This window comes from Lipophrys pholis (genome assembly GCF_963383615.2).
Source record: "Lipophrys pholis genome assembly, chromosome: 7".
NCBI classification, from domain to species: Eukaryota; Metazoa; Chordata; class Actinopteri; order Blenniiformes; family Blenniidae; genus Lipophrys; species Lipophrys pholis.
The window spans coordinates 2,152,661-2,179,893 of record NC_137638.1 but is presented as its reverse complement, the minus strand read 5'-3'; the positions used below and the strand labels follow the sequence as shown (position 1 = coordinate 2,179,893).

Below are 27,233 nucleotides of genomic sequence, written 5' to 3'. Positions count from 1 at the left end.
CATCAGACAGCATTCTCTTCCTCATGCATCAACCGCACCGCCAAATTCCAACACAACCCCAACGAATGAGTCTGCGAAGACGGATACTCCTCTCCTCCTCCTGCGAGCTCTCCTGAGCCGCCTCGCTCTTCTCAGCGCGAGTTAACCAAAACAAACGAGTCTGCGGAGACCCGCCAAGTCGGAGGTAAGAGGTGATGGAGCGGCGGCCTGGAAGGCCTCCCGGGCTCCATCGCTCACGCGGGACGGCGCCGCGAGCGAAGAGCCACAGGTGGCTGTCAGTGACGGAGAACCGGAGCCGCCGCGCTCACGCTCCCAGAAAATGGTTTGAGAGGCGGGGCTAAGTCAGCCGACGAGCGCGTCTGGGGACCGGCGCCTGGAAACTGAAATCTCAATTCTGGTGGCGGGCGGGCGGGCGCACGCTTGTGTGTGTTGTGGGTGGGTGTGGGTGGGTGTGGGTGGGTGTGGGTGGGTGGGTGTAGGAGAATGGAGGCGCCGCGATTCTGTTAGATAATAAAGCAGCTTTACAGACAAGAAGCTCATCCTGCTGGACACTACAATAGTAACTCTACAATAGTAACTCTACAATAGTAACACTGGAATAGTAACTCTACAATAGTAACACTGGAATAGTAACTCTACAATAGTAACTCTACAATAGTAACTCTACAATAGTAACGCTAGAATAGTAACTCTATAATGGTGACTCTACAATAGTAACTCTACAATAGTAACGCGGCAACGGTAACTCTACATTAGTAACTCTACAATAGTAATGCTGCATTAGTAACTCTGCAATAGTAACGCTACACTAGTAACTCTACAATAGTAACTCTACAATAGTAACGCTGCAACAGTAACTCTATATTAGTAACTCTACAATAGTAACTCTGCATTAGTAACTCTACAATAGTAACGCTACATTACTAATGCTGCATTGGTGACTTTACATTAGTAACTCTACAATACTAACTCTACAATGGTAACTCTATGATAGTAACTCTGTGATAGTAACTCTACAATAGTAACGCTACATTAGTGACTCTACAATAGTAACTCTACAATAGTAACACACAGTGACTTGGAGAAGTAACTTTAATCTGATTACTGGTTTGGAAATAGTGACGTGTTGGATTACTGGATACTGGAAATAGTGGTAATATGAGGGTGACGTGTTACTAGTTAACGTGTCCGCAGCATCACCGACTGAGCTGTGGGGAAAGTCGGAATTCTAGAAGTCGACGTCTGAAAGATTTTCACTTCACCTGGAAAGAAGCTCGCCAAGTTTCGCCGTCTCCGATGAGCCGATCGCTCACGGAGCGGATTCGATTGGGGAAGATATGAAAATGTGATTCGATGAGTGCGGGGCGACATTTATCCTCTCGTGGCCTCTTTGCTCCGAGGCATATTTATGGAACAGTTAACTCGATTGTGGGAGTGAGGCAATCGAGGCGGCCATTTTTCATCTCGCAATAAGATTAGTACGACATGACGGCGATTACACGGGGTGCATATAATTTGCAGCAACAGGGGTGCAGCTTAATACGACCTTTATCACATGCAGAACGGGGCGGGGGAGGGGGCGGGGGCGGGGGGGGGATGGGGGGGGATTTATCACCATGAAAGAAAAATGAAGGAACTCATTGGATTTGTTGTCACCGGGAGGGTTCTGTAAACGGAGGGCGTTTCCACTCATGTCCTCCTCAATCAGAGGAGCCGTCTTCTGGCATCTAATTTAGAAAATAGAAAGAAAGAAAAGCTTGGCGCACAGGCTGTAATACTTAATAATGCCGATACTCAGCATGAGCTGGTTGTGACAGTTTCAAGTGAAAACGCTTCGGTTTTTGGGATATACGTTTAGAAAAGTTTCACGTGCAGATTTCACTCCACCATCATCGTCTGTTTCTCACTTGGTCCAGGAACTGAGTGAGTCCATGCCACCAAAATGACGCACTTAAAGGAGCTTGAGTGTTTATTGTCTGTGTTCATGTGCCTTCATACGGGCCAGTAAACAAACATGGCGGCGCCCGTAGTGGCGTGCCTCGCGCTCTGTATTCCAGTTGAGACTCTCCCCTCATAGCATCCGGTTCCTCATCAGTCCATACGAATGTCGGATTCTCTCCATTTTGCTCACGTTTCTAGCGCATCGTTGTCTGTGTGGTTTCATCACGAAAACACGCAACAGCGCCCTCCCACGGCCCGGCAGACTAACTACATCGTTGTCAGTGTTTCCGCTGGACACACAACACTTTTTCTTCTCTTTTTTTTTTTAACGATCAAGTTGTTGCCACGTGAAACGCTGTCGTGTAAACGGGGCCTGCGATGGCGCCCAGCTCCGGTGCAAAGTCGTATGAAGCTACAGGAAGTGGATGGCTGGATGGAAATATGCTCACTGAAATCGTTTCCTGTGGGGAGGTGCAGTCAGGTTTGACTGTGAAATCTGTTTTTCTAGAGATTTGAATTACATGCCTTTTCATCCTATGTGCAGGTTTAATTGATTTTCTTCCATTTCAACACCTGCGGAATCAATCAGGAAGCCACGAGGACGCTCGCCTGCTGCACGGCTGAAGCGTGTACAGGGGAAAGGCGTCCTCTCAGAGTGCCCGTCTGGGTTTGATGGATTGATTTTTTTGCGTCGACTCTGCAGGGCAGAGTGAGCGACGCATTAGCATGAAAAAGCCGCCGTGCTCCGGCGGCGGCTGAGAGTCAGCCGGCGCATTCATTTCCTCATTTCATCCGTCTAACGCATCCGTTTGTGTTTTTGATCCCCAGGTCTGAAGAGGAGCTACACCTGTGAAATCTGCAGCGTCACACTTAACTCGGTGGCACAGTACCACGCACATCTGCAGGGCTCAAAGCACCAAAACAAGTGAGTGGCTCACCGCCGGCGACCCAGCCCACTTCCATCTCTGACTGGAGATGCTGCAGAGCAAAGCTCTTAAGTGCTACACCTCGTCTTCTGGCACGAAATGTGTTGTTTTTCTTTCGCTTTCATCCGAGCCCCTTGAAATTCCCCGCTTCTCCAGGACGCTTCCTCCACTTGAGATGCAGTGCGTTCCTCGACGCATGCATAAATGATGACGGTTATTGTAGTGAGCCGCGCCGCCGGGACACAAATTTTCACATGTGCTGGATTTTTTGGGGGGACAAGAGTCCGGTGACGTTTTAAAATGTAGTTGCAGTCATAATGCAGAGAGAGAGAGAGAGAGAGAGAGAGAGAGAGAGAGAGAGAGAGAGAGAGAGAGAGAGAGAGCTCTCAGTGCTATTATCGGTATATCCCTATTTATTTGTGCTATTTGTTTCCCCATTTTACCTCCCACTGCTCTCTGTTGTTCTTGGGCGTCTCCTCCACTCTGAGATCTTGACCTGAAGACGTCCCGGTGGAGTGACGAGGACCTCAGACTGTGTGTGGTGTGTTTCTGTGTGGGCTCTGCGCAGAAGGTGTGAATTGATGGGGGTAACTCGGTGCGTGTCCTGGAATTAATTCCCCCTGTTGGCCTCTCTCTCTCTCTCTCTCTCTCTCTCTCTCTCTCTCTCTCTCTCTCTCTCTCTCTCTCTCTCTCTCTCTCTCTCTCTCTCTCTCTCTCTCTCTCTCTCTCTCTCTCGCGGACACGGCAGCAGGAGACGTGACGTTTCAGCAGCGCCCGTGCTTTAGTTGTGGATGCCTGCCTTGTCAGAGCCACCGGGTTTTTCAAACCCCCTCCCCCTCGCCACCGATGGAAAGCAAGGCAGCGCTCACACGGGGAAGTCAGACCACACGCGACCCCTCCAGCTCCCACCTCCGGCCCGACCAACCTAATTTCCCCCACATAGCCCACAACTTTGCCTGGATTTAGGTCATTTGCTCAGTTTACGCAGAGAGAACAAAGGCATTTCGTGTGTGTGTGTGTGTGTGCGTGCATGCGTGCGTGCGTGCCTGCGTGTGTGTGTGTGCGTGTGCGTGTGGAAACCTCCCTTTGTGGTTGAACTAACATGTGTTAGTTAAGCAATTGTCAACAGGAAATAACTTACATGAACGAGTGTTTACACTTTACTCAACCAACAAGTAAAAATCCCAAGAATATTAGTTCCCAACAACGACCGAAGGATTACATTTCCATTCCTCCACTTTGAGATTAACCATTTGAGCAAACTCAGGCTTGTGAATGGTATTCCCAATCGTTGCTTCTTAATCGAGGATGGATGGATGGATGGATGGATGGATGGATGGATGGATGGATGGATGGATGGATGGATGGATGGATGGATGGATGGATGGAGTGTAGTATCAATATCACAAAGTTAAATAATACCTGGTCTTAAGTGAAAGAGCTTTTGGTAAAAACATACAAACAGTATGCAGTAGTACTGATATTTTGTACTCCAGCACAGCCAGTCAGGGTCTGATGGATCGATCGCATTACAAAGTCCAGTGTGTGACGGGTTTCCTCTCGACGTGATCCAACTGCGAATCTCCTCGGCCGTACGCCGTTTAATCACCTGGATGCTTCAGGGCGACAGCTCACAACTTCACGGGTTTAGAAAATCACCGGGGGAACACTGAACAGCTTAAGGAGATGTGCAGTTTCTTTATGAGACAACAGAAAAGAGTTGAATTGTTAAAGACTGGGCTTGTATTCATAGAATCTTCTATATAGGATGATATAAGACTTTCTGGTGGCGTCAGTCTGCCAACCTCGTCCCATTCACACGATGGAGCGTAATACATGAATATGATTCAGATATGAACTGATCAGAATGTTGTAAAGAAACATAATACAATTGTAAAACTCAGACGTCGGCCCTGTTTACTTAATACTTTCATGTGAAAATGGAAAACTTGCATTTAAGGTGGTTTCTCACCGTTTCCTAGAACTATGATGGGCAACTGCAGGAAAAGAAAGGTTCCTAAGGGCATCAGTAAAGTATGATTAGTGGACTTGTTGCTTTCAGCTTCCTGCAACACTGAACATTTGATTTAACTTACCTACTCTTGGCCTCTGCACCTACAAAACTCACTGTGAACCAAACCCACGGGTGGGATTTGAACCTGCAAACCATCCATCCATCTTCTCTACTGTTTAATCCAGTGCGGGGTCGCTGGAGCTAATCCCATTTTACTATGGGCGGGGGCAGGATACACGGGGACATTTCGCCGGTCTGTCAAAGAAAACCCTACCTGAATCAGGGTATGAATCCCTACCCCCTACCTGCACCAGGGTATGGTTCCCTACCTGCACCAGGGTATGGTTCCCTACCTGCACCAGGGTATGAATCCCTACCTTAACCAGGGTATGATTCCCTACCCTCTACCTGCACCAGGGTATGAATCCCTACCTGCACCAGGGTATGAATCCCCACCCTCTACCTGAACCAGGGTATGATTCCCTACCTGCACCAGGGTATGAATCCCTACAATCTACCTGAACCAGGGTATGATTCCCTACCCTCTACCTGAACCAGGGTATGGTTCCCTACCTGCACCAGGGTATGAATCCCTACCTGAACCAGGGTATGATTCCCTACCCTCTACCTGCACCAGGGTATGAATCCCTACCCTCTACCTGAACCAGGGTATGAATCCCTACCCCCTACCTGCACCAGGGTATGAATCCCTACCCCCTACCTGAACCAGGGTATGAATCCCTACCCCCTACCCGAACCAGGGTATGAATCCCTACCCTCTACCTGAACCAGGGTATGAATCCCTACCCTCTACTTAAACCAGGGTAAGAATCCCTAGCCCCTACCTGAACCAGGGTATGAATCCCTACACTCTACCTGAACCAGAGTATGATTCCCTACCCTCTACCTGCACCAGGGTATGATTCCCTACCTGTACCAGGGTATGAATCCCTACCCTCTACCTGAACCAGGGTATGAATCCCTCCCCACAATCTGTCTGTCATATCTCTTCCTCTCCTGTCCACTCGCACCAGCCGGACCAGCAGAAAGCCTCTACCTCTGATCCTGGTTCTGCAGGTTTCTTCCTGTTGAAAGGAAACTTTCCCACAGTCGTTTTTTTCTGCTCGTGTGGACTTGTTCAGTTTTACTCTGTCAAAGTGCCTTGAAATGTTTGTTGGTGCTATACAATTAAAATTGAATGGAACAGACGACCACACACTCTCACATTCACACTTAAGAGCAATTTCGACTCAGCAGTTAACCTCACATGCATGTTTTTGGACAAACAAACCCCTGAAAAGAAACTAAAACTGTTTCCTAACGTGTCGGCCATCGCTGGCCCCAGTGAATCACAATCAAACGTTGAGGTCCACTCAAACATGCGTGCCAGTGTCCGTGTAGCCTCAGTTATTGATGCGGTTTCCATTAATGGTTCCATTTGCATGCTTCCCCGGGGCAGATAAGGTCGTGTGCATGTGTGTGCCGGGTGTAAGTATGTAAATCTAGAGCACATCCTCGCTGCTGCCACGCTCGGACCACTTCACACCCTCACACCCAGAAGGCGATGTTCTGCCAACGCCACGCGAGGGGCTTAATCTCCATTGGGAACCATTTGGGTTTAGCGTGTTCCTCCTCTGACGCCACGACGGCCTCGTAATTGGAAGACGACTTGCTGTCCCGTTGTCTTACATCAGTATGAGCACAGTCGCGCTGGTGTCGGACAAAACGCGGAACAAAGCCATCAAACAACAGCGATACGCCGCCTGTCGCTCCTCAAATAAGCCGAGGTCTGGAAAGCACCGAGAGAATTCCATTTTGGGTCGGGGAGGGAAACACTTACCCCTTCCTGATAAGTGTACTAATGAGGGATCAATACTTCGATACGTCTCTAACAACCCAGCAACATGAGCGCCACCACTCTGATTTGCTGATGCATCCACAACGGAAACCTCCGATTTAATGCTCGGCTTCGTGTGGCTCCGTCTTTATTTCCTTTTTGGGGCGAAGGGAACCCAACGCAGCTCCTCTCTTCTTCTCTTTTCATTTGCGTCACAGTAAAGCCTGTGAGACAGAAATAGCTGCGCAGCCTCGTGTGGTCTGTAGTGGAAGAGGTGCAGTCGGGAGGCTAAAAGCTGTTTGACCGGTCAGTGTTAAACAAGCGAGCGGGGGAGAAAGATCCCATTTGACCTCTGAGGGTAACTGCTGAAGCTCTCTTTTGTGTTTCCTCACCACTGATCCTGCAAAAGCAAACGTGGGAAGGCAGTAATTTATCAATCGGCCTCAGTAATTTTAAACCTTCACGGTGCTTGGAGCGCGATTCGTCTTCAGACGTCCAGACGCTACAGTGTTTTTAAAATGAGAAAAACATCCAGGAGAATCAACCCTGGGGCTTTATCATCAACAGAGTGACCGAAGTCGCTGGTAATGACTATCAGTCACACTTTAATCATGTTTAGCATGGAGCGTCGACGGTGTAATGGAAATGTACTGATGTATGCTCGATTCCTCTGACCTTTTCCAAGTACAAGAACTCCGTGTAGTATCGGACCCGGTTATCAGCAGTCAGTTGGTCAACACACGGACACTGTGTGGTCACGGAGGGATCGCGGTCATGAGACGAGGTGACGGCACAATAATTACACCGTCAGCTGGTGTTGATCTATTGACAGAATACTCCTATTCTGCAGAAATGTCTGCGGGAGTGAGATACCGAAAAGATAATTGAAATGGATTAAAACTGCAGTGCGATGATGCGATTCCCAAAGAATGAATGTTGTGACACCAAATTTTTTTTGAAATCAGTCATGTTACAAAGGTTTGACACGCTGATGATTCTATTCTGTGATTGAGGTCCTGAGGGGGACAGTCATTAAACCTATAATAGAGGTATTTTTTTAAAACCGTCGGAGTTGTGGATATGAGATGTTCGAGTGACTGGGCCGGCGTGAAAAGGGTGCATTTTGCATTTGAGTTATAATTAACGCTGCTAACCCGAGTTACATTCTGGAATGGACGCGTCCGGCGAGGAGCACATTAAGAAAGTCACAATTAATCATGGCGGTATTGCTTATTAACTCCGGAGTTCAGTCTGACATCCCACAGCCACCCTATTCATTTACAGTTTGCATGTAATATGTGATATGGGAGAACGTGGGCCTCTAAATCATGCAGTCAGAAGGTCAGGCGTGTTATTAAAGAAACATTAACGTGCCTTATTAAGCAGATAGAGCTGCACTGTACTTTCACAACAGGAGAGAGACTGTGGAGGAAACCATGGATCAAACTTATACATCCAAAACAACTGACTTTAAAGTAGGGTTGCGCCGATACCAAAACCAGTATCGGCTCCGATACTGCACGTAATTGTACCCATAAAAAAAACCCATATACAACATTTTGAGTATTATGTGACGTCGGCAATGTCGCCAGCTGGTAGACAAGAGTGTGTAGAAGTTATGTCCACTGTTTAGATATGAATATATTAATGAGAATCACAAAAAGAAAGAGACTGTAAATGATGTTCTGCCAAAATATCAAGAGGAAATAGATAGTTCGTACAACACCAGCAACTTCATCACCAGCAACTTCATCACCTGCAGCTTAATGAGCAGAGACATTTGGACCAGCAGTTAGCCTGATGTGGCTCATTAGATTAACTCCGCAGCACCGTAGCATGTAACTCCGAGCCGTGCTACATGCTGCATGCTAAGGAGTTTCAGGATCACACACCAGCGATGCTACATGCTAAACATGACTAAAGTAAGAATGAAACACTCATTAACAGCTCGGTCCCTCTGTCCATCGGCCCACAGTAGCATAGCGCAGTGCGTCGGTAGATTCTCGCCAGTTCGCAGCAACACGTAGCCTCCGCGTGTCACTAGCATGTGAAGCATAAATTCTCCCTGGAATCGGAAGCGAGTAGGGAAAGGTCAGTACTCGTACTTGCACTCTCCCTTTACTAAAGTGGCATCGGAGCTTCCCTAGTGTGCAACATTAATGTGTATCTGTGGGGTAAAATGTGCGAATATAAAAAGTGTATCTACTATTTTTATTGTCTCACAGTTGAGCTCCATTCACAACCTTCAAGCAGGCGAACCTGTGTGAGGCCGCACACATCCGGTGAAAATAAAACACAAGCATATGCAAAACTTCCCGCACGTCTTTAGAACTCAGAAGCACAAAATTTGCAAACAAAAAAACAAACAAAAACAAAAAGTCTGAAAGTCCTCTTACCGTCAGCGTCAGAGGCTATTATTTACTCTGACATTGTTTGACAGTCGCCTACCCGTTTGGAAAATTGTTCTGGAAGTGGTAAGTCATAGATAATTAATCTCCTGCATTACCCCTCTTGTCTGATCGAGATCATTCCCCTTCGCAGGATAAATCCCAGCTGTATCTGATGAGTTCATGCAAATCTTCAGCTTGAAACTGCAGCAGAAATCTCAGCACCCCCGAGCAGACTCTGCAGTTTCACCTGCTGAGGAGAGTTTGCGGTTGAACAGCTCTGTGAAGTGGAGCTTTAATGCTCTGAACTAATGCTCGCATCCATCCATCCATCCATCCATCCATCCATCCATCCATCCATCCATCCATCCATCCATCCATCCATCCATCCATCCATCCATCCATCCATCCATCCATCCATCCATCCAACCATCCATCCATCCATCCATCCATCCATCCATGCACCTTCATTAACACTTGATCTAACATCGGGGTCGCGGCCGATCCTGGACGGGTCATCACTGGCCAAACACACCCACATTCACACATAAGAGCAATTTAGAGTCCCTAATGAACCTCAAACGCATGTCGTCTTTTAATTGTAGGAGGAGCAACGCACTTTTTCAAACCTGAAACAAGCCAGGCAGAGAGAGAGGACAGACTGTCTTTACTTCTGGGGCGTCGTTTCAGGTATGGGGACGATTAGTCTGGCTGGAAAACCTTTAGGAAGTGAATTTAGCATCATATGACTCCTTTAAGTTACTCGACGAGGGATTTTTGTCCAGGTTGTTCGTAAACCGCAGTCAAACTTTATTCGTGTCAGATTAAAAACTTTAATATCGAATAGTTTTCCTGCATCGAACCCCTCTGCACGCGATGGAACGAGAGATAAATCCTCATTATCATTGCATGGTCAAAATAAAAAATAAAATGTCTGTGGGTTTTTCTTTTCTTTTTACTATCAACACAACATCAAACAGGAGCGTCGGTGGGATCGTTATCGACGTTAGATGCAGAGCAGCCCTCGGGTTCCTAACGCACCCGCTAACGCACGGCGCCTCAAAGCATTAGCTTCACTAATGAGCAGCAGCATGAAGGAGCTGCTCAGACGCATTAACGGCTCAACTTAAGGCCTCACTCCTGAAGATGCTTCCTGAAACAGAAGTTCAGTTTTATTTTATTTATTTTAGCTCTCCTCTTGTCTGTCACCCTGTAGCTCGGGGCGTTTTTGTCATCGCGCTGATGTCGAACGCACTGGAGTGTCAAACTCCGCTGTCAGGGCGTAATATCTATTTTTGTTTGTTTTTGAAAACGCTCCTGTCAGCCGGCGCTGGTAACAGAGCTTCACTCAGCCGAGCTCACAATTATGAAAAACATCAAACCCGCCTGATTGATTTTTTTTTTCTTCTTCTTCACCCGTTGAGTAAAACGGCGCGGCGTTGTCGTGGTCAGCAGGTGAGAATATCCACAGTTCACGCCTTGGCTACACAGCGCTGAATATTAATACTACAGTTTATAGACATTACCTTCAGACAGAAACCACCACAGACCTGGATCAGCTTCTGGTGCTGCTCCTCGGAGTCCCCCACATTTTTTTTATTAGTTAAATCCAACATTTACCAGGTTTTCCTGTTTGTAATTGAGCGGCTGTCTGATTTAAAGTGACGTTTAAGACTAGCGCCCCCCACACTTCAATGGTGAGGACAAGAACTGCATGCAGGCCCGCAACTTTATTAAAGTGAAAGCGTGAAGATTCACCCTCACGCACAAATAGAGATAAATAAAATTAGCATGACAAAACTTAAAACAAACAAAAAGGAAATACATAGGAAAAAACAGCATTTACCAATATTTTAGAGACCCCCCCCCCCCCCCCAAAATTTCACAAATCATGTTTTAAGGGAGGCTCCTGTCTCTTTAAGGGGGTCTGAGCCCCCCCCCTGGCCCCCCCTGTAGTTCACACCCTGGTTCTACGGTCTTAAGGTGTTTAACACTCTCAAGTTCAGCGTCTTTCTGTTTGCATGTTGTACCTGCGTTTTATCCTGTTTCTTTGATACTGTATAAACTACAACTCAGTACTTTTAGTTAAATTGGGGCCTTTAACGGCGCCAGCAGGCGTCGCTGTGATTGGCATCCCTGACTTCGCCCATAGCGAGCTGGAGTCCGTGTGGAAGACGGTTGAATAAGACGACAGAACGGCGGTGGAGCGTTCCTCTGGGTGTCATTGACAGGTCCATCCACCGCCTCCTTTAATGTGCTCTCAGGCATGGCGGGCCAACCCGGGGAGCAATCAGCCCCTCGGGGCGCCGCCCTGACGGCCGCAAATCTCCGTCAGCGCCGACGTGATTCCGTCCCCCGCCGAGCGGCTTGCTCCCGCTCAGGCAATTCCAGACGAGTAAAACATGTGCATACAAATGATCACATCTTCAAAGCATGCGACGGGACTCCTTTAATCAGCCCTGACACTCGCCCTCATTGGGATTCAGACAACATATTTACTCCGCGTTCAGTAGGAAAGGAGATTTATGTCGTAGCATTTGTTTTCTGTGCAGTTACACCGCTGCACTCTGGTAAAACAATTTAAATAAATAAAAAATAAACACTGCAGCTGTAAATGGACATGGGAGCAAAACGGCCTCTGGGGTCTTCTGGGGGGGGAAATATCAGTCAGCCTGCATATTCTGTCCCATTCCAGCTCCATCAACATTTGCATTTCAAAGGAGAAAACACTGTACAAGAAGAAAAAAATGTGTGTCTGCTCCTTCATAGACAAGCTTCACTTTTGACTTTGTGGTTCTGAGTCACTGGATTAATAAGATAAATAATGTGTGAGAAACCAGTGTCTTTTAATTGTTTAATTGTTTGACTCCGCTGGTCGGTCAATATTAGCTATCAGGGACGCAAAGACGGATCGTCAGACAGTTAAATATAAACACGTGTATGGAATTAAATAGGTGGAATAAAGAAGTGCAAACAACAGAGGTTGTTTTTGAACATAGAATCTTTCCTTGTTCGTCGTCCTACGTCACGCAGAGCGGCAAGACGATCGGCGCAGACGGCGGCAGAGTTATTGTGTCTGTAGCTTCAGGACATTTGGACATTCAGGAAGCTCCGTCCAGCTTCAAATCGGAGGCGTGGCAGAACTTTGTCTTTCCGAGTTGTGAAAATGGTAATCGACAGAGAAAACAACTGGAGGTGACAGTATCTACGTTTTGAGCAGACAGCTAATATGTCTGGTAAACCATCTTTTTTACCTTCGCCAATGAAAGTTGCCAAACAAATGTGGCGTTGGCGATGTTCTGCGCTCTACAGAGTGTAGCTCTAGCTTATTCCTTTGTTGGTTTGAAGCCCGTGATGCTCCCAATGGCAGCCGTTAGTGTGAGTTTGTGCACAACCGTGGTTCATCATGTAAAGCGTGTCGTTAAAACTCAATAAAGTCCGTTCACCGTCCAACTCAGAGTTGATCTCGCAGGTTTCTCGAAGCCCTGCAGCTTCCGCATGAGGATCTAATGAACATGTCCTCTTGAAGTTCTGCACGAAGCCTGATAAATGACGACCAGGTGTGTTGGAGCAATAAAACGTTGGGACGGTGGCCCTCCTGGAACCAAGAGAGTCCACATGTCATTAATCTGCAGCAACAGCGCTGTCGGATCCCTGCGTGCTCAGAGAAAATGAAACAAACCGAAAAACAATTACAGAATTCTGCAAATTCATAATTTACAGCTTCAGAAATTCAAAGCGAGAATATAAGGCCTTGTTCACGCGACAACGTTCACTTCACTTCACTTGTGTCCCCGTGGGGCAATTTGTGTTGCAGCGAAGTATGAAGCATAAATAACACACATTCAGCTCATACATACAACAAACATACTGTACATGGCACACAACATTAAACAATCACTAACAGTGACTAAAAGGTCAAATGAAGCAAATAGGTCGACTCCAGCAGCTTCTCAGCTGTAAAATTCAAGATTGGTGAGGTGCTTTGAGTGCATCTCTCATCTCTCATCTCTCATCTCTCATCCCTCATTTCAGAAAAGCTTCACGTTCACACAGAAATGGCATTAACAGTGAAAATGGTGTAGTTTTCATGTTGGGCCACTAGTTGGAGCTGTTGGTTGTTTTTGAGCGATGCTACACATGAGCTGTGGCAGTATTTCCGCCGTTAACAAAGAGATGGAACCCAAATGTTAAAAATATATATATATTTGCCCATTTGCACGACAATTCAGTCGTACAGGCGTTTTTAAAATGTTCCACCTTTAGGGCGGAAAACCAGCCAGGTCCACCACTGATTGTGAAGGTTCCCTGTGTGATGAGTAAAATTTCGCTTATCATCCAGAATAGTCCCCATGATATTTGTAATTACTGAGTAAAGGAGTATCTGGCCTTTGATGATGGTTTTATGTTTTTGAGTGAAAACGCAAAACTTTCCTCACGATTTGGGACGTCCGTTGACTGGACAACGGTGCTCGAAAACACAACTTTTTGAAAACTCCATCCCGAACTGCCTCGTTTCCACATCGCTGTGTAAACGCCAAACCTTTCTGAAACGAAAACTCAAAAATTATTAATTTGCCATTGAGACGAAAACGGGGTCTAAGAACTTTGGAAACTGCTTTTGTAAACTTCGGCAAATTATTCCTTTAAAAAAAAAAAATGTTTTTTAATTGATTGATTGATTGATTGATTGATTGATTGATTGATTGATCAAACAGTCGAGGCCGAGGCACAAGGACTCTCCAACGCCCAGGTTCTTGCTTCCCATGGAACGACTCAGCAGCACGAAGGACCCAGCCATCCTCTCCTGTGTGTGTGTGTGTGTGTGTGTGTGTGTGTGTGTGTGTGTGTGTGTGTGTGTGTGTGTGTGTGTGTGTGTGTGTGTGTGTGTGTGTGTGTGTGTGTGTGTGTGTGTGTGTGTGTGTGTGTGTGTGTGTGTGTGTGTGTGTGTGATGGGCGGAGTATCAATGTTGGGAAGGACAAAAGGCAAAACCACAGAGGAAGATTGTCTTTTCTTTTTTTTTTTAATCAGCCTCATTTCCCTCGATCATCAAGCCCTTAATTAATTCCCCCGTGCAGACGGAGATAACTCCGGGACCCAGTTGGCTTTCAGAGCTCCTAGTGGGGCCACTGCCTGTCAGCTCACCTGCTTTCTTCTTCTTCTTCTTCTTCTCTCTCGCTCTGGAGCTCGTCGCCGCCCCCCCGGGGGCCGCTGATTCAGATGCGAGATGAGATCTCCGACCCTCCGTCGTTTGATTGCCTGTCGCTCACTGGAGGGTGCTCACATATTCTCTTTGCTTCCTGATTTGCACGGGAACGGCTCAGCGCTGTTGAGAAAGACCGGCTCTCGCATGTGAAACATAAAAAGCACAAGATCTGAACACATGATTGGACAAATTCTGACCCGATGACAGATTATGTCCCTCTCCCTCTTTGAGTGCCTTTATTAGAGATATCAGGAGGTTTTGGAAAATATTTGGGAACCAATAGGCCGTATGGTAGGAGGGATGGTGATTAGTATTGAAGCCACGACGTAAGGCCTTGACGTAACGCCACGACGTAACACCACGACGTAACGCCACAACGTAACGCCACAACGTAACGCCACGACGTAACACCACAACGTAACGCCACAACGTAACGCCACAACGTAACGCCACGACGTAACGCCACGACGTAACGCCACGACGTAACGCCACGACGTAACGCCACGACGCAACGCCTCGACGTAACGCCTCGACGTAACGCCTCGACGTAACGCCACGACGTGAAGCCAAGAAGTGACGCCACAATGTGAAACCACAAACGTAACGCCACGTAATGCCACAACGTAACGCCACAGCGTAACGCCACAACGTAACGCCACAACGTAACGCCACAACGTAACGCCACAACGGAACGCCACAACGGAACGCCACAATGTAACGCCACGACATGAACCATGACGTAACGCCGCGACGTGACCCCACGACGTGAAGCCAAGAAGTGACGCCACGACATAACACCACGACGTAAGGCCTCGACGTAACGCCTCGACGTAATGCCTCGACGTAACGCCACGACGTGAAACCACAAACGTAACGCCACAAACGTAACGCCACAAACGTAACGCCACAACGTAACGCCACAACGTAACGCCACAACGTAACGCCACAACATGAACCACAACGTAACGCCACGACATGAACCACAACGTAACGCCACGACATGAACCATGACGTAACGCCGCGACGTGACCCCACGACGTGAAGCCAAAAAGTGACGCCACGACGTAACACCGCGACGTAACACCGCGACGTAACACCGCGACGTAACACCGCGACGTAACACCGCGACGTAACACCGCGACGTAACACCGCGACGTAGCGCTGCGACGTAACGCCGCGACATGAACCATGACGTAACGCCGCGACGTGACCCCACGACGTGAAGCCAAGAAGTGACGCCACGACATAACACCACGACGTAAGGCCTCGACGTAACGCCTCGACGTAATGCCTCGACGTAACGCCACGACGTGAAACCACAAACGTAACGCCACGACGCAACGCCTCGACGTAACGCCTCGACGTAACGCCACGACGTGAAGCCAAGAAGTGACGCCACAATGTGAAACCACAAACGTAACGCCACGTAATGCCACAACGTAACGCCACAGCGTAACGCCACAACGTAACGCCACAACGTAACGCCACAACGTAACGCCACAACGTAACGCCACAACGTAACGCCACAACGGAACGCCACAACGGAACGCCACAATGTAACGCCACGACATGAACCATGACGTAACGCCGCGACGTGACCCCACGACGTGAAGCCAAGAAGTGACGCCACGACATAACACCACGACGTAAGGCCTCGACGTAACGCCTCGACGTAATGCCTCGACGTAACGCCACGACGTGAAACCACAAACGTAACGCCACAAACGTAACGCCACAAACGTAACGCCACAAAGTAACGCCACAACGTAACGCCACAACGTAACGCCACAACGTAACGCCACAACGTAACGCCACAACGTAACGCCACAACGTAACGCCACAACGGAACGCCACAACGGAACGCCACAATGTAACGCCACGACATGAACCATGACGTAACGCCGCGACGTGACCCCACGACGTGAAGCCAAGAAGTGACGCCACGACATAACACCACGACGTAAGGCCTCGACGTAACGCCTCGACGTAATGCCTCGACGTAACGCCACGACGTGAAACCACAAACGTAACGCCACAAACGTAACGCCACAAACGTAACGCCACAACGTAACGCCACAACGTAACGCCACAACGTAACGCCACAACGTAACGCCACAACATGAACCACAACGTAACGCCACGACATGAACCACAACGTAACGCCACGACATGAACCATGACGTAACGCCGCGACGTGACCCCACGACGTGAAGCCAAAAAGTGACGCCACGACGTAACACCGCGACGTAACACCGCGACGTAACACCGCGACGTAACACCGCGACGTAACACCGCGACGTAACACCGCGACGTAGCGCTGCGACGTAACGCCGCGACATGAACCATGACGTAACGCCGCGACGTGACCCCACGACGTGAAGCCAAGAAGTGACGCCACGACATAACACCACGACGTAAGGCCTCGACGTAACGCCTCGACGTAATGCCTCGACGTAACGCCACGACGTGAAACCACAAACGTAACGCCACAAACGTAACACCACAAACGTAACGCCACAACGTAACGCCACAACGTAACGCCACAACGTAACGCCACAACGTAACGCCACAACGTAACACCACAACATGAACCACAACGTAACGCCACGACATGAACCACAACGTAACGCCACGACATGAACCATGACGTAACGCCGCGACGTGACCCCACGACGTGAAGCCAAAAAGTGACGCCACGACGTAACACCGCGACGTAACACCGCGACGTAACACCGCGACGTAACGCTGCGACGTAACGCCGCGACGTAACGCTGCGACGTAACGCCGCGACGTAACGCCACGACGTAACGCCTCGACGTAACGCCAAAATTTACTGAAGCAAACAAAAGCAGAAACAATGCGTTTTCACTTGAAACGTTGTGTAAACAAGGCTAAAATGACCTGGCGGTGTAGATGTGACTTGTATGTGCTGGGATCATTTTTTTTTACTCCAGAATAAGACTAGACAGCAGAGATCCACAACAATCTACTTTTCTATCTATTTTTTCTTCCCCTGACGACGTCGACAGCTTTTCTAACACACAGTTGCTTCAGCCTCCACCAAGATGACCTCCAGTCATATATTATCAGCCGTAAAGCCGGGCAACTGTGCAGAAATTTTTTTTTTTACGGTGGATTATGAGATACAAATCTCTGCCGCATGCCAGCGTTGTACAGTAAAATTGTTTCGGACAGGTGACTTCTTCCAACACAGACAATCATAAGCTACAACGCATCCGGAGCTGTTTATCACGAAGAGGGAATTAACTTCAAAGGGATTTGAGAATGTCCATGTGGGGAATGTGGGCTCCGGGATGAATTATGCATGGAAAGAAAAAAAAAAAAAAATGCTTCAGTAGAGTAATGTGCTGACACAATTTGTCACACGCCACAGGAATACGTAAGTTGTTTGAGTGGTCGCGCTGGAGGAGTCGGAGCAGCCAGGTTGTGTGGTTAATCTGGGCCAGCGGAGGTTGTGCAGCTGTGTAACCGACACCAGCTGCACCTTGAATTACTCATGAAGAGGCTTTTCACCTTAAGAAGATCGCCGGGAGCCTTTTTCTTTTTCTTCCAACATTACTGTAGTTTGAAGAATTCCACTCAATTGTGTGCTGGTTTGAGTCTGTATCATCCTCAAGCTCTCAAAACAAACAGAAATCTGCTGTCAATTCGAGGAGGACGCACGTTTGAAGATTTTGATTGGAGAGTTGGAGAAGCGGCGTCAAGTTCTTTTTTTTTTTTTTAGTTCCTCAATCCGTTCACACCGACAAGTGTCCTTCAAAGGTTTTGCGAATCACTGGAGTGATTAATCCGTTCCAGGCGCTCGTCAGTGACGTGTAGGACACGCCGCAGCGCTGGAGAGGAATCCATCAAACCACGGCTACGTCTTCTGCACCGTCATCCCCTGGTGATTAATATGGAGAGTCATATCACTCAACGCAACGGTGCTAAATGTGCCTCTGCAGTTTTCAGTCAAGCGGAACTTCAGTCCACTCGTATGTTAGATCAGCTAATCAGGCCAAAGCAGCATCCAATGGTTTCCCGAAGCCCCCATACCGCTTTACATCCTGACTTTTTGTGTCGCGATTCATCAGATTTCTCCTTCACTCCTGACTGTAAATGGCCACTTCCCTGTTTTAGCTTGGGTTTTTTTTTTTTTAATTAACACCTATAAGCTATCACCCACAATATTTTATGACATCATGTGGTGAAAACTACACAAAAATGGATTTGTGAGAATTTTGAAGACATCGCGTGAGAATATTCATATTTAGACTTTTCCTTTACAATAAGTTGTGAAGCCCAAAGTCATTTAAGTCAGTTTTGGAGCTTCCTATAGATTAGTATATTTAATTATCTTTTTTTTTTTTTTTTTTTTACTAAAGAGGTCATATCCTCCAGCTTTTCAAAGCTTTCATATGCGTCTCGTTCGTCGCAAAACCTTCAGTATTCAAAGTTTCTAGCTCCTCCTTGATTTCCCTCCATTTGAATATTGGATCATAGGAGCTACATTCAGAATCTGCTGTGTCTGTGTGAGCTGGACTGGCTCCGCCCACACATGCCCATCTTGGGAAGAGGAGGAAGTACTTCCTCTCGTGGTGCCATGTGCCAGAGCAGAGCTGCCTAATTGTGGGAGGAGTCAAAGGGAGGGCCTACCTTGATTGGGATTGGCTAAACCCCCGATGACACTATATAGGGTTTGATTTCTGATTGGCTGGTTGGAGCAACACACTTTTTAAAACCTGAAACAAGCCAGGGAGAGAGAGGACAGACTGTCTTCACTTCTGGGGCATCAGTCCAGGTATGGGGACTATTAATACTGATGGAAAACCTTTAGGAAGTGAATTTTGCAGAATATGAGCCTTTAAATAAGAGTTCACATCAGTTCAATCACCATTAAAAATGCTTTCAACAATAAAAGAGGAGATTTCTGATTAACAGATTCTATTATCAATGACTTCAGTGCCCTATAAAGGGTTAAATACTTTACATACTGAAACTGAAATTCGCCAAAACTCCATGACGACAATTGAAGCATCGACGAATGTTTGTTTGTGGGATATTTTCAAACTTTCCAACCAGAATATAGATTTTACCATGATGATCATGTTAATCTGCTAAAATGGATAATATATTTGTTGGTATGCACCGAGTACAAGTACTAACCTTTAGTTACTTGCCGATAGCAAACACTGATACGAGTACTTAAAATGCCATAAAGCATCATTTATACTCCATATGCAAACGATACTTGAAGGATATGTGCTGCAGTCTATCTTTACTGGTCTCGGTATCGGTTCTTACCTACTCAGCGTAACTTTCTACATTATTTTCTCTCACTTAACTAGAAGTTTGGTGTCAGAGGACAGTTCTTTGTTGAGTTTTGAAGTCGGAGGCGTTTCATCTCCTCTTTCATTACATTAATTCATTAGAAGCATCAATAAGAGTTCGGAAATTGGACCCGAGTTACACAAATAAACATCAGTTAGAAATCACTACATTGTTCAAATTGCCAATTTACTCAGAGAAACCCGCATGAGCGTCCCTTTTCCTCCAACTGCATCCATCCATCTTCTTTACCGCTTTGTCAATCTGAGAGTCGCAGGCGGGGAGGAGTCGATCAGAGGTGATGACATAGAGCATCCTGGACCGATCAATAGTCCATCACAGGGCAAACAAAGAGAGACCATCACAACCATGTTTTCCTCCGTCGTGTCATGACTCCCAGTCCAGATTCTCCTGGGACTTGGTACTTTTATTTTGACAGTCACCGTGATAACAATCCGTCGTTTTCAAAGCGTTGCTGTGTAATTTTACCATCTTTTCACAAAAACTACTAACCCGAATTGCATGACATTTTCACGGATGAATTGTCATCAGCCAAGGACCAATCCATTAGATTTTCAGACAATAACAGCAAACCATTTCCAAATAAATCCCAGAAAACTGCAGAAACTATTTGCCATGCAAAGCGGATGAGAGAGGCACCTTATGGAGGAGATCAAAGGAGATCAAAGGAGATCAGCGTCTGTTCCTGCTCAGTGTCTCACACAGTGATGTAGCTGCCGAGTTAGCATTAATATGAGCTAACAGCTAACATGCTAGTGATGCTAACTCGCAAACAAATGTGGCGTCGGCGAAAGTCTGCGCTCCTACCGAGTGTAGCTCTAGTTTCCTAATCAAATCACAGCACCAACTCGTGGCCTGGTATGCTAACGACATTTCCATTCCCGTGTAAACCAACATCGTTTTCAAAACGTTGTGATGTAAACGTGAAACGTTTCTGAACCATTTAACCTCAGATTCTTGCTTCTGGACTGGAAATATTCAGAAATGTCTCGACGCCCGGGCTGGACTCAAACCCAGACATTTTGATTTTGCTATGCGCTGGCTCGTTCTACCCACTACGTCCCTACATGAAGCATCCGAGGTCAAATAAACACCCGCAAGGACGCCACAACAGTCTTTCAAATTAAAACACAGACGCCAAAAAAGCTGCTGGAAAACATGGTTTGCCGTCTAGACTGTGGGCAGGTGCAGGATTCCCAGAGTGTTTGAAATATTCCGGCCCCTGGAGTGAGTCAGGGACGAACACGCTGACGGCTGCAGGGTCTAAACTCACCGCCGCCTCTTTACGAGGCCGCCTCGCTAACCGCAGCCGGCATTTGACCACGCAAACAGCGATGATGAAAGCAGCGGCCCCGGGAGGAAGGCCGGCCGATTGCTTGCTGGTGTAATGAGATGTTAAATTAAACAAAATAGCGCCGGGCTTCCGCGGGAAACCTCGCGTCTTTAATGAGGCTTCGCAGGCGGCATCATAGTCAAATTGTGACTTAAGTGGCGGCGAATCCCTCGCAGGCGAAGAGCCAGTGTTTTGAGTGGGACGGGCGTCGCGTGTTTTCATTCCAGGGAGATTCCACCTAATCCTGAGTGCTGTAATTAAGGCAGGTTTTCACAGACGGCACAGGATTGAGTGTATTCATGCATACGAACGATGCCAGAAATGTAAAGCTGCTTTGTGTCCTCCTTACTGGTTTCCTCAGAATGAGCATCTTTTTTTTTAACAAACGTTATAATGCAGCTCTGGTTATTGAGGGTTTTTTTCCCCCTACTTTTCTGAAGTCATTATGTCCTATTGAGATCACTCTTTTTTTTTTCATCATCAATCCAGTGGACTCTCCATTATTTCCACGATAAAAGGAAAAATAATCGCATTTTTGTGTTGTCATAAAATATACTAGTAATTCTTTTTAGGCCCATTGATGCTTTCTTAAAATTATATAAAATAAAACTGATCTCCTTTGATCTCCTCCATGAGGTGCCTCTCTCATCCACTTCGTTTGGGACATTTTTCGCAGTTTTAACCAAAATCTAATCGATTGGTCCTTGGATGATGACAAATCATCCCTGAAGATTTCATGTGATTTGGGGGAGTCATTGTTGTGAAAGGTTTGTAAAATACGTACGTACATACAGAATATACATACAGCGAACAATGGCTGAACCAAACAGATCAAATCAAGCCAGATTAACGACGGCGTTCACTTCGTACGTTTTTCTCATGCTGTGAAGTAATTCGGGGAAGATTGACTTCTCAGTCTGAATCCTCAGCTCACTGCGTCATCTCCACATCCACCTTCCCCTCCACCTTTTCAAGGATTCATGAGTGATTTAAAAGCCCCATAAATAACCTGAGCAGCATCAGCATGTTGTTGTTGTTGTTGATTTCAACAACAGAAAATCACCAGACTGTCCCTTGAACTTTTCGATTGCATAACCAGAGAGCTGCTTCGTGTTTCTGTGCACATCTTTAATTTATCGGAGAGAGCCGCGTCGAGCTCCTGATTTTTGTTTATTTACAGTGAGACGTTAGCGGTAGCGGTTAGCACTCTGGTAGCGTTCCTCTGTGTGTGAGTGTTTAGCGCTGCATCGCTCAGCGACGAGCTGGTGACTCGTTTCCTGATTTCAACCGACGTCAGCTGGAATCGACTTGAACAAACGAAGGACTGGACGCCGGATGAAGAGACGTAAGAGCTGGATGGAGCCACTGCCGCTAAGGCCCCCTCTACAACGTTTCAAGTCCAACATTTTTTGTGTTTGTTTCAGACAGATTTTACATTTACACGGCAACATTTGGAAAACGACGTCCGTTTATAGTGAAATCATATTGTAGAGTAGCGAGAAATAGAGATTCACTCCAAACAGTATTCATAACGTGGATCTATCTTTCTTTCTGTAGATCTATAAAAGTGTTGGAACCAGGACTCGTACGTCGTCTTTGCGTCTCAAGCGGCAGCAGCAACTCTGCATCTCGTGAGCCGCGCCGCCGCGTTCCGCCACATTAAGCCTTCAAGTCAAATAAGCACGACAGTTTGTTGTTGTTGTTGTTGTCCTGGCGGGATGAACTCAGTGGGAGGCTCCTCTTCTCCTCCCTTCACCTCCAGACGACATGATGCAGCCCTCACGACGCCGCATTGATTATGTGCAGCAAAAACAAAGCAAGGCAAACAATGCTAATTGTCGATCTGTCATGTTTCCGCCGCCGCCGTGTATCCCCGCCGGGGCGCCGCCGCTAGACGTCTCCGGATTTGTTTCCATGGGGGATAATAAACCACGGGCGCCGAGTAGCGACGGACAAGCTTCTAAATTGTTATTTTTCTAGTGCTATGGTTCCTTTGTTTCCACGTAGACGTTTTCAAAAGTTACGCTTTTTCTCGTTTCTACGGAGACGGAATTGGAGCTTTCTCAAAAAGTTGTTTTCCCTCGTTTCCATAGAGACGAAGTCTGAAAGTTTAAAAAAAAAAAAAAGTTTCATTTTCCCTCATTTCCACAAAAATGGAGCCTTTTCAAAAAGTTGTGTTTTCTCCCATTTCTACAGAGTTGGAGCTTTTTTTTTTTTGTTGTTGACTTTTCCCTCGTTTCCATAGAGATGGAGTCTCAACGTTTTCAAAAAGTTGTTTCCCTTTGTTTCCATGGTGACGGGGGTCGGAGCGTTTTCAAAAAGTTGGGTTTTCCCCCATTTCCACGAAGTCGGAACATTTTTATTTAAATTTGCGTTTTCATCCCAGAAATCGAGGTTTTCCAAAAATGTTTTGATCGGCAACCAGAACATTATTTGTTATCTGCAGGTTCAAGACCTTATTTAGTCTGGAAATGACAGTAGAGCTCAGCTGGAAACAGACGAATAAAAACAAAATAATTTAAAGCGTCTTTCTTTCTCTGCAACTCGCAGCAAAAGCTCGTTCTTCTCACCGGTTCTGTGGATTCATGTATTTCTAATATAGTTCTGACATTTCTTGACTGGTTTTTTTTTCTCTGTTTTGTTCTCTCTCTCTCTCTCTCTCTCTCTCTCTCTCTCTCTCCAGTCTGAAGAACCAGATATGTGTCCAGTGAGCGTGGGACGCCGAATAAAAACCAACTATTGGATTGATGTCAGACAAGCTGTGGTCAGCTTGCCCTGCTTTCTTTTCTTTTTTCTTTTTTTTTCTGCCCCGCTTCGCTCTCCTCCGCATCGTTCTCCTCTCTCTCTCTCTCTCTCTCTCTCTCTCTCTCTCTCTCTCTCTCTCTCTCTCTCTCTCTCTCTCTCTCTCTCTCTCTCTGGGCGGCCCTCACACGGAGGAGAATCAAGACTTTTTGTTTTTGTTTAGTTTTTCCTGCCACTCTCTCGCACCACACCAGCTCTCCTCCTCAGTCGGTATGAAGTCCAGCTCCGTCACTTCCTCCACGTCGCCGGCCGCCCTCCCATCATCCACCTCCTACATTCCACTGCAGCTGTGTTTGCTCTCTCTCTCTCTCTCTCTCTCTCTCTCTCTCTCTCTCTCTCTCTCTCTCTCTCTCTCTCTCTCTCTCACAACAGCCTTTCTGAAAATGCATGGACTAGATTATACTTTCTAACTCGTAGGTGGAATCGATTGGGTTCGTTTGCTTTTATTTGAATGGAACGAAGCCGAATATGAAATAAACGGGCAAACATCACCGTTATTTTTTTATTTTATTTTTTTTAACATCGTGGGCTTCAAATAAGATTAAATTGATGTCTTTGCCCTTGAATCTCTGAACGGCACACACACACAGTGTAATGTCACAATCTTACAGTGGACCTAAATCCCCTTGTGGATAAACAGGGGTTGATGGCAATAATGACCCAGTTGGACTATTTTTGCTGTATATTGTAACGGTATAATCTTCTATTGACGACACTGAGCAGTAGATAACCTTAGTCTGGGGCTGTGTTGTGAGAAGACCACTGGAACAGGCACACCACATACATCCGGAATCAAAAGTTCCACTTTAAAGGGGGCGGGGCTTGAGTTTATGACCACTCTCCAGTGTTTTCTGGTCATTGGTAGTGGTGTTAACTTCGCTCTCACCGAGGCTCAAGAACACTTGACAAGAGAATTAATGAAGTTCATGTTTGTCACGGCTCAGTTGGAACCCAAAAGCAGATTTTCAGGATGGATGAGGTTGAACAGAGTTTATCACGGCGTGGCGGAGCAGAGGTCAAAATCTAAAGCGACGTCCAAAACCACAAAAAAAAAAAAACACGGAGTGAAACAGAAGCGAGCGACATCACACTGAGGACACATTCACACGTACAAAAAAACTGATATTTCACCCTCTGCGTTTACAAAAAAACCCGCATGTCCACCTGATTCAGAGCTGCTATGAGCAGCCAGACCTGTGGGGGGCAGTGTAACGAGAAGCATGAAGTCATGATAGCCAATCAGAATCCTTGATGAAAACACAACGTCACTAATTGTGATGTAAATATCCGCTTACTGCACTTTAGATGCAGTAAATGCAGAGACAGTTTATTCCGAATACCCGGGGACGTGTAAACGTGGTTCAGTGACGACCGAGCAACGGGATAAAGAGGGGAAGGGTGTAGGTCGGGGAAGACACAGGTGAAGCCCATGAGGGTAATGGCCACACAGAGGAGACTATTGGTTAATTGGGTCAACCAAGGGGGCTTTATAGCAGGTCCTACATCTATTCTTAACCAATGTGACTATTCCCGGGATAGCAAAGGGTTAAAATTTTAAGCACCTCTCAAGTACCGTAATTTCCGGACTATTAGACGCACCTAAATTCAAGCCATACCCATCAAATTTAAAATGAGAGGTCGGAGTTACGTGATGCACCTGAACACATCACCCAGCTCGTTAACCAGTAAAAAGCCATAAATTAGTCGAGTCATTGTTTAATCCGCGGGTTCAAAGCGTGTGAAAGAAGTAGCGGCTTATAGTCCAGAAATTACGGTACTTCTATTAGGCTCGGTTTACACGTTTTCAAGTGAAAACAGAAAACTTTTTTTTTTCCATTTAGGCTAACCGTTTACATGACAGTGTTGCTCGGAGACACATTTAATTAATACAATTTTTTTTTTTAAAAAGGCTCCCCATTAAGGTGGAACTTTTTGAAAATGCTTCGTTTCCATATAAACGAAGGAAAATCCCAACTTTTGGGAAAATGCTTTGCCTTTTTAGTAATTTCAGCCATAATCATGAGCTAGTATTTTTACGTGTCAGTACAGGATTAAGACATGAAGTAACAAAGAGTAGATACAGAAAAAAAGTATTTTAGGAATACTTTTAGATGGGTGAAACGAAGCAGGATACGTACAGGTTTTGAGTTTGAGCCGGTGGGAGCGTCGTTATCATGATGGGATTTTCCCAACACAACAACAAAAAACAAACATCCGATTTCTCACGAGACAAACTACCTGATCCATCTTTTCTTACTCTAAACCAGGAGTCTCAAACCGTCGGCTCGGGGTCCTCGTCCACGTTCTGATGTCAACAATCCAGGCGAACGCAATTTGACGTCCAAAATATAACCAGCTTCATTTAATATTTTCTGGGTTTTTTTACTCACAGCAACAAACTTAAACAATTAAATTTGTACCTTCGCCAATGAAAGTTGGCCGAGAAGTTTGTGTTTTCGTCTGTGGATTTATTTATTTATTTATTAGTCTGTACGTATTTTACCAGCTTTTCGCAAAAACCACTCACTCGAATTGCATGAAATGTTCAGGGATGATTTGTCATCATTCAAGGACTAATCGATTAGACTTTGGGATGTTAATGGCTTAAGATTTTCCAATAAATCCCCAAAAAACTGTGAAAAAAAGTCCCATGCAAAGCGGATGAGAGAGGCACCACATGGAGATCAGCGTCTGTTGCCATGGAGACCTGGCTTCCGCAAAACCTACTCACCCGAATTGCATGAAAATTTCAGGAATGATTTCTCATCATCCAAGGATGGTTCCATTAAATACTGAGATCGGTTGGGTCAAAGGTCAAGGTCGAGGTCACGAAAAGGTCAAAAACGTGTGTTCGTCATAACGCGGTCAGTTTTAATCCGATTGCTGTCAAAACGATGTCGAAATGTTCCATTTTCAATTCCATATCCTCTGATATGCCAGATGACGCAGTGACATCATTATCCCGGTTAGTGGTTGGAGGTCAAAGGTCAAGGGGTCACATGGAAATTGTAAAATGTGTACATCAGTGTCAAACAGTGACGACATGAAGCGATTCAAACGACCAGGACAGATGATGGAGTGTTGAGGTGGATCAGCTTTCATGGAATATTTTATATAATACGAGGGATGCATCCATACTGGTATCACTGTTGGAATCAACCCGGCCAGTACTATGTGACGTCATGCGTCACCCACAGATGCACAAGAGAGAGACCGGAGACATTTGGACCAGCAGCGTTAGTCCCATGTCGCTCAGTACTTTAGTTTATTGACAAAATAAAAGTAAAAAAATTTAACAATTCAATACAAAACCAAACTTTCCACCATTTCCATCGGTATTTTAAAAAAATTGGTAATCTGTGCTTTTTGTCCTACTCGAACACAGCGCCACCACTGGTCGTCTGCAGCCCAGCGTCGGTTTGAGACTCCTGCCTTTG

At 46.3% G+C, this 27,233-nt stretch overlaps 1 protein-coding gene across 1 annotated transcript in view; it reads left to right on the top strand.

Annotated features, from left to right (window-relative positions):
• Positions 1 to 24,841, top strand: part of zmat4a (zinc finger, matrin-type 4a) — a 155,039-nt gene extending 130,198 nt beyond the window's left edge. The window contains exons 6-7 of the mRNA XM_080468117.1: positions 2,770 to 2,866; positions 23,678 to 24,841. Of these exons, the coding sequence (XP_080324243.1) occupies positions 2,770 to 2,866; positions 23,678 to 23,705 (125 nt within the window). The 3' untranslated portion in view covers positions 23,706 to 24,841. The remainder of the gene's footprint in view (positions 1 to 2,769; positions 2,867 to 23,677) is intronic.
• Positions 24,842 to 27,233: the final 2,392 nt, after the last annotated feature.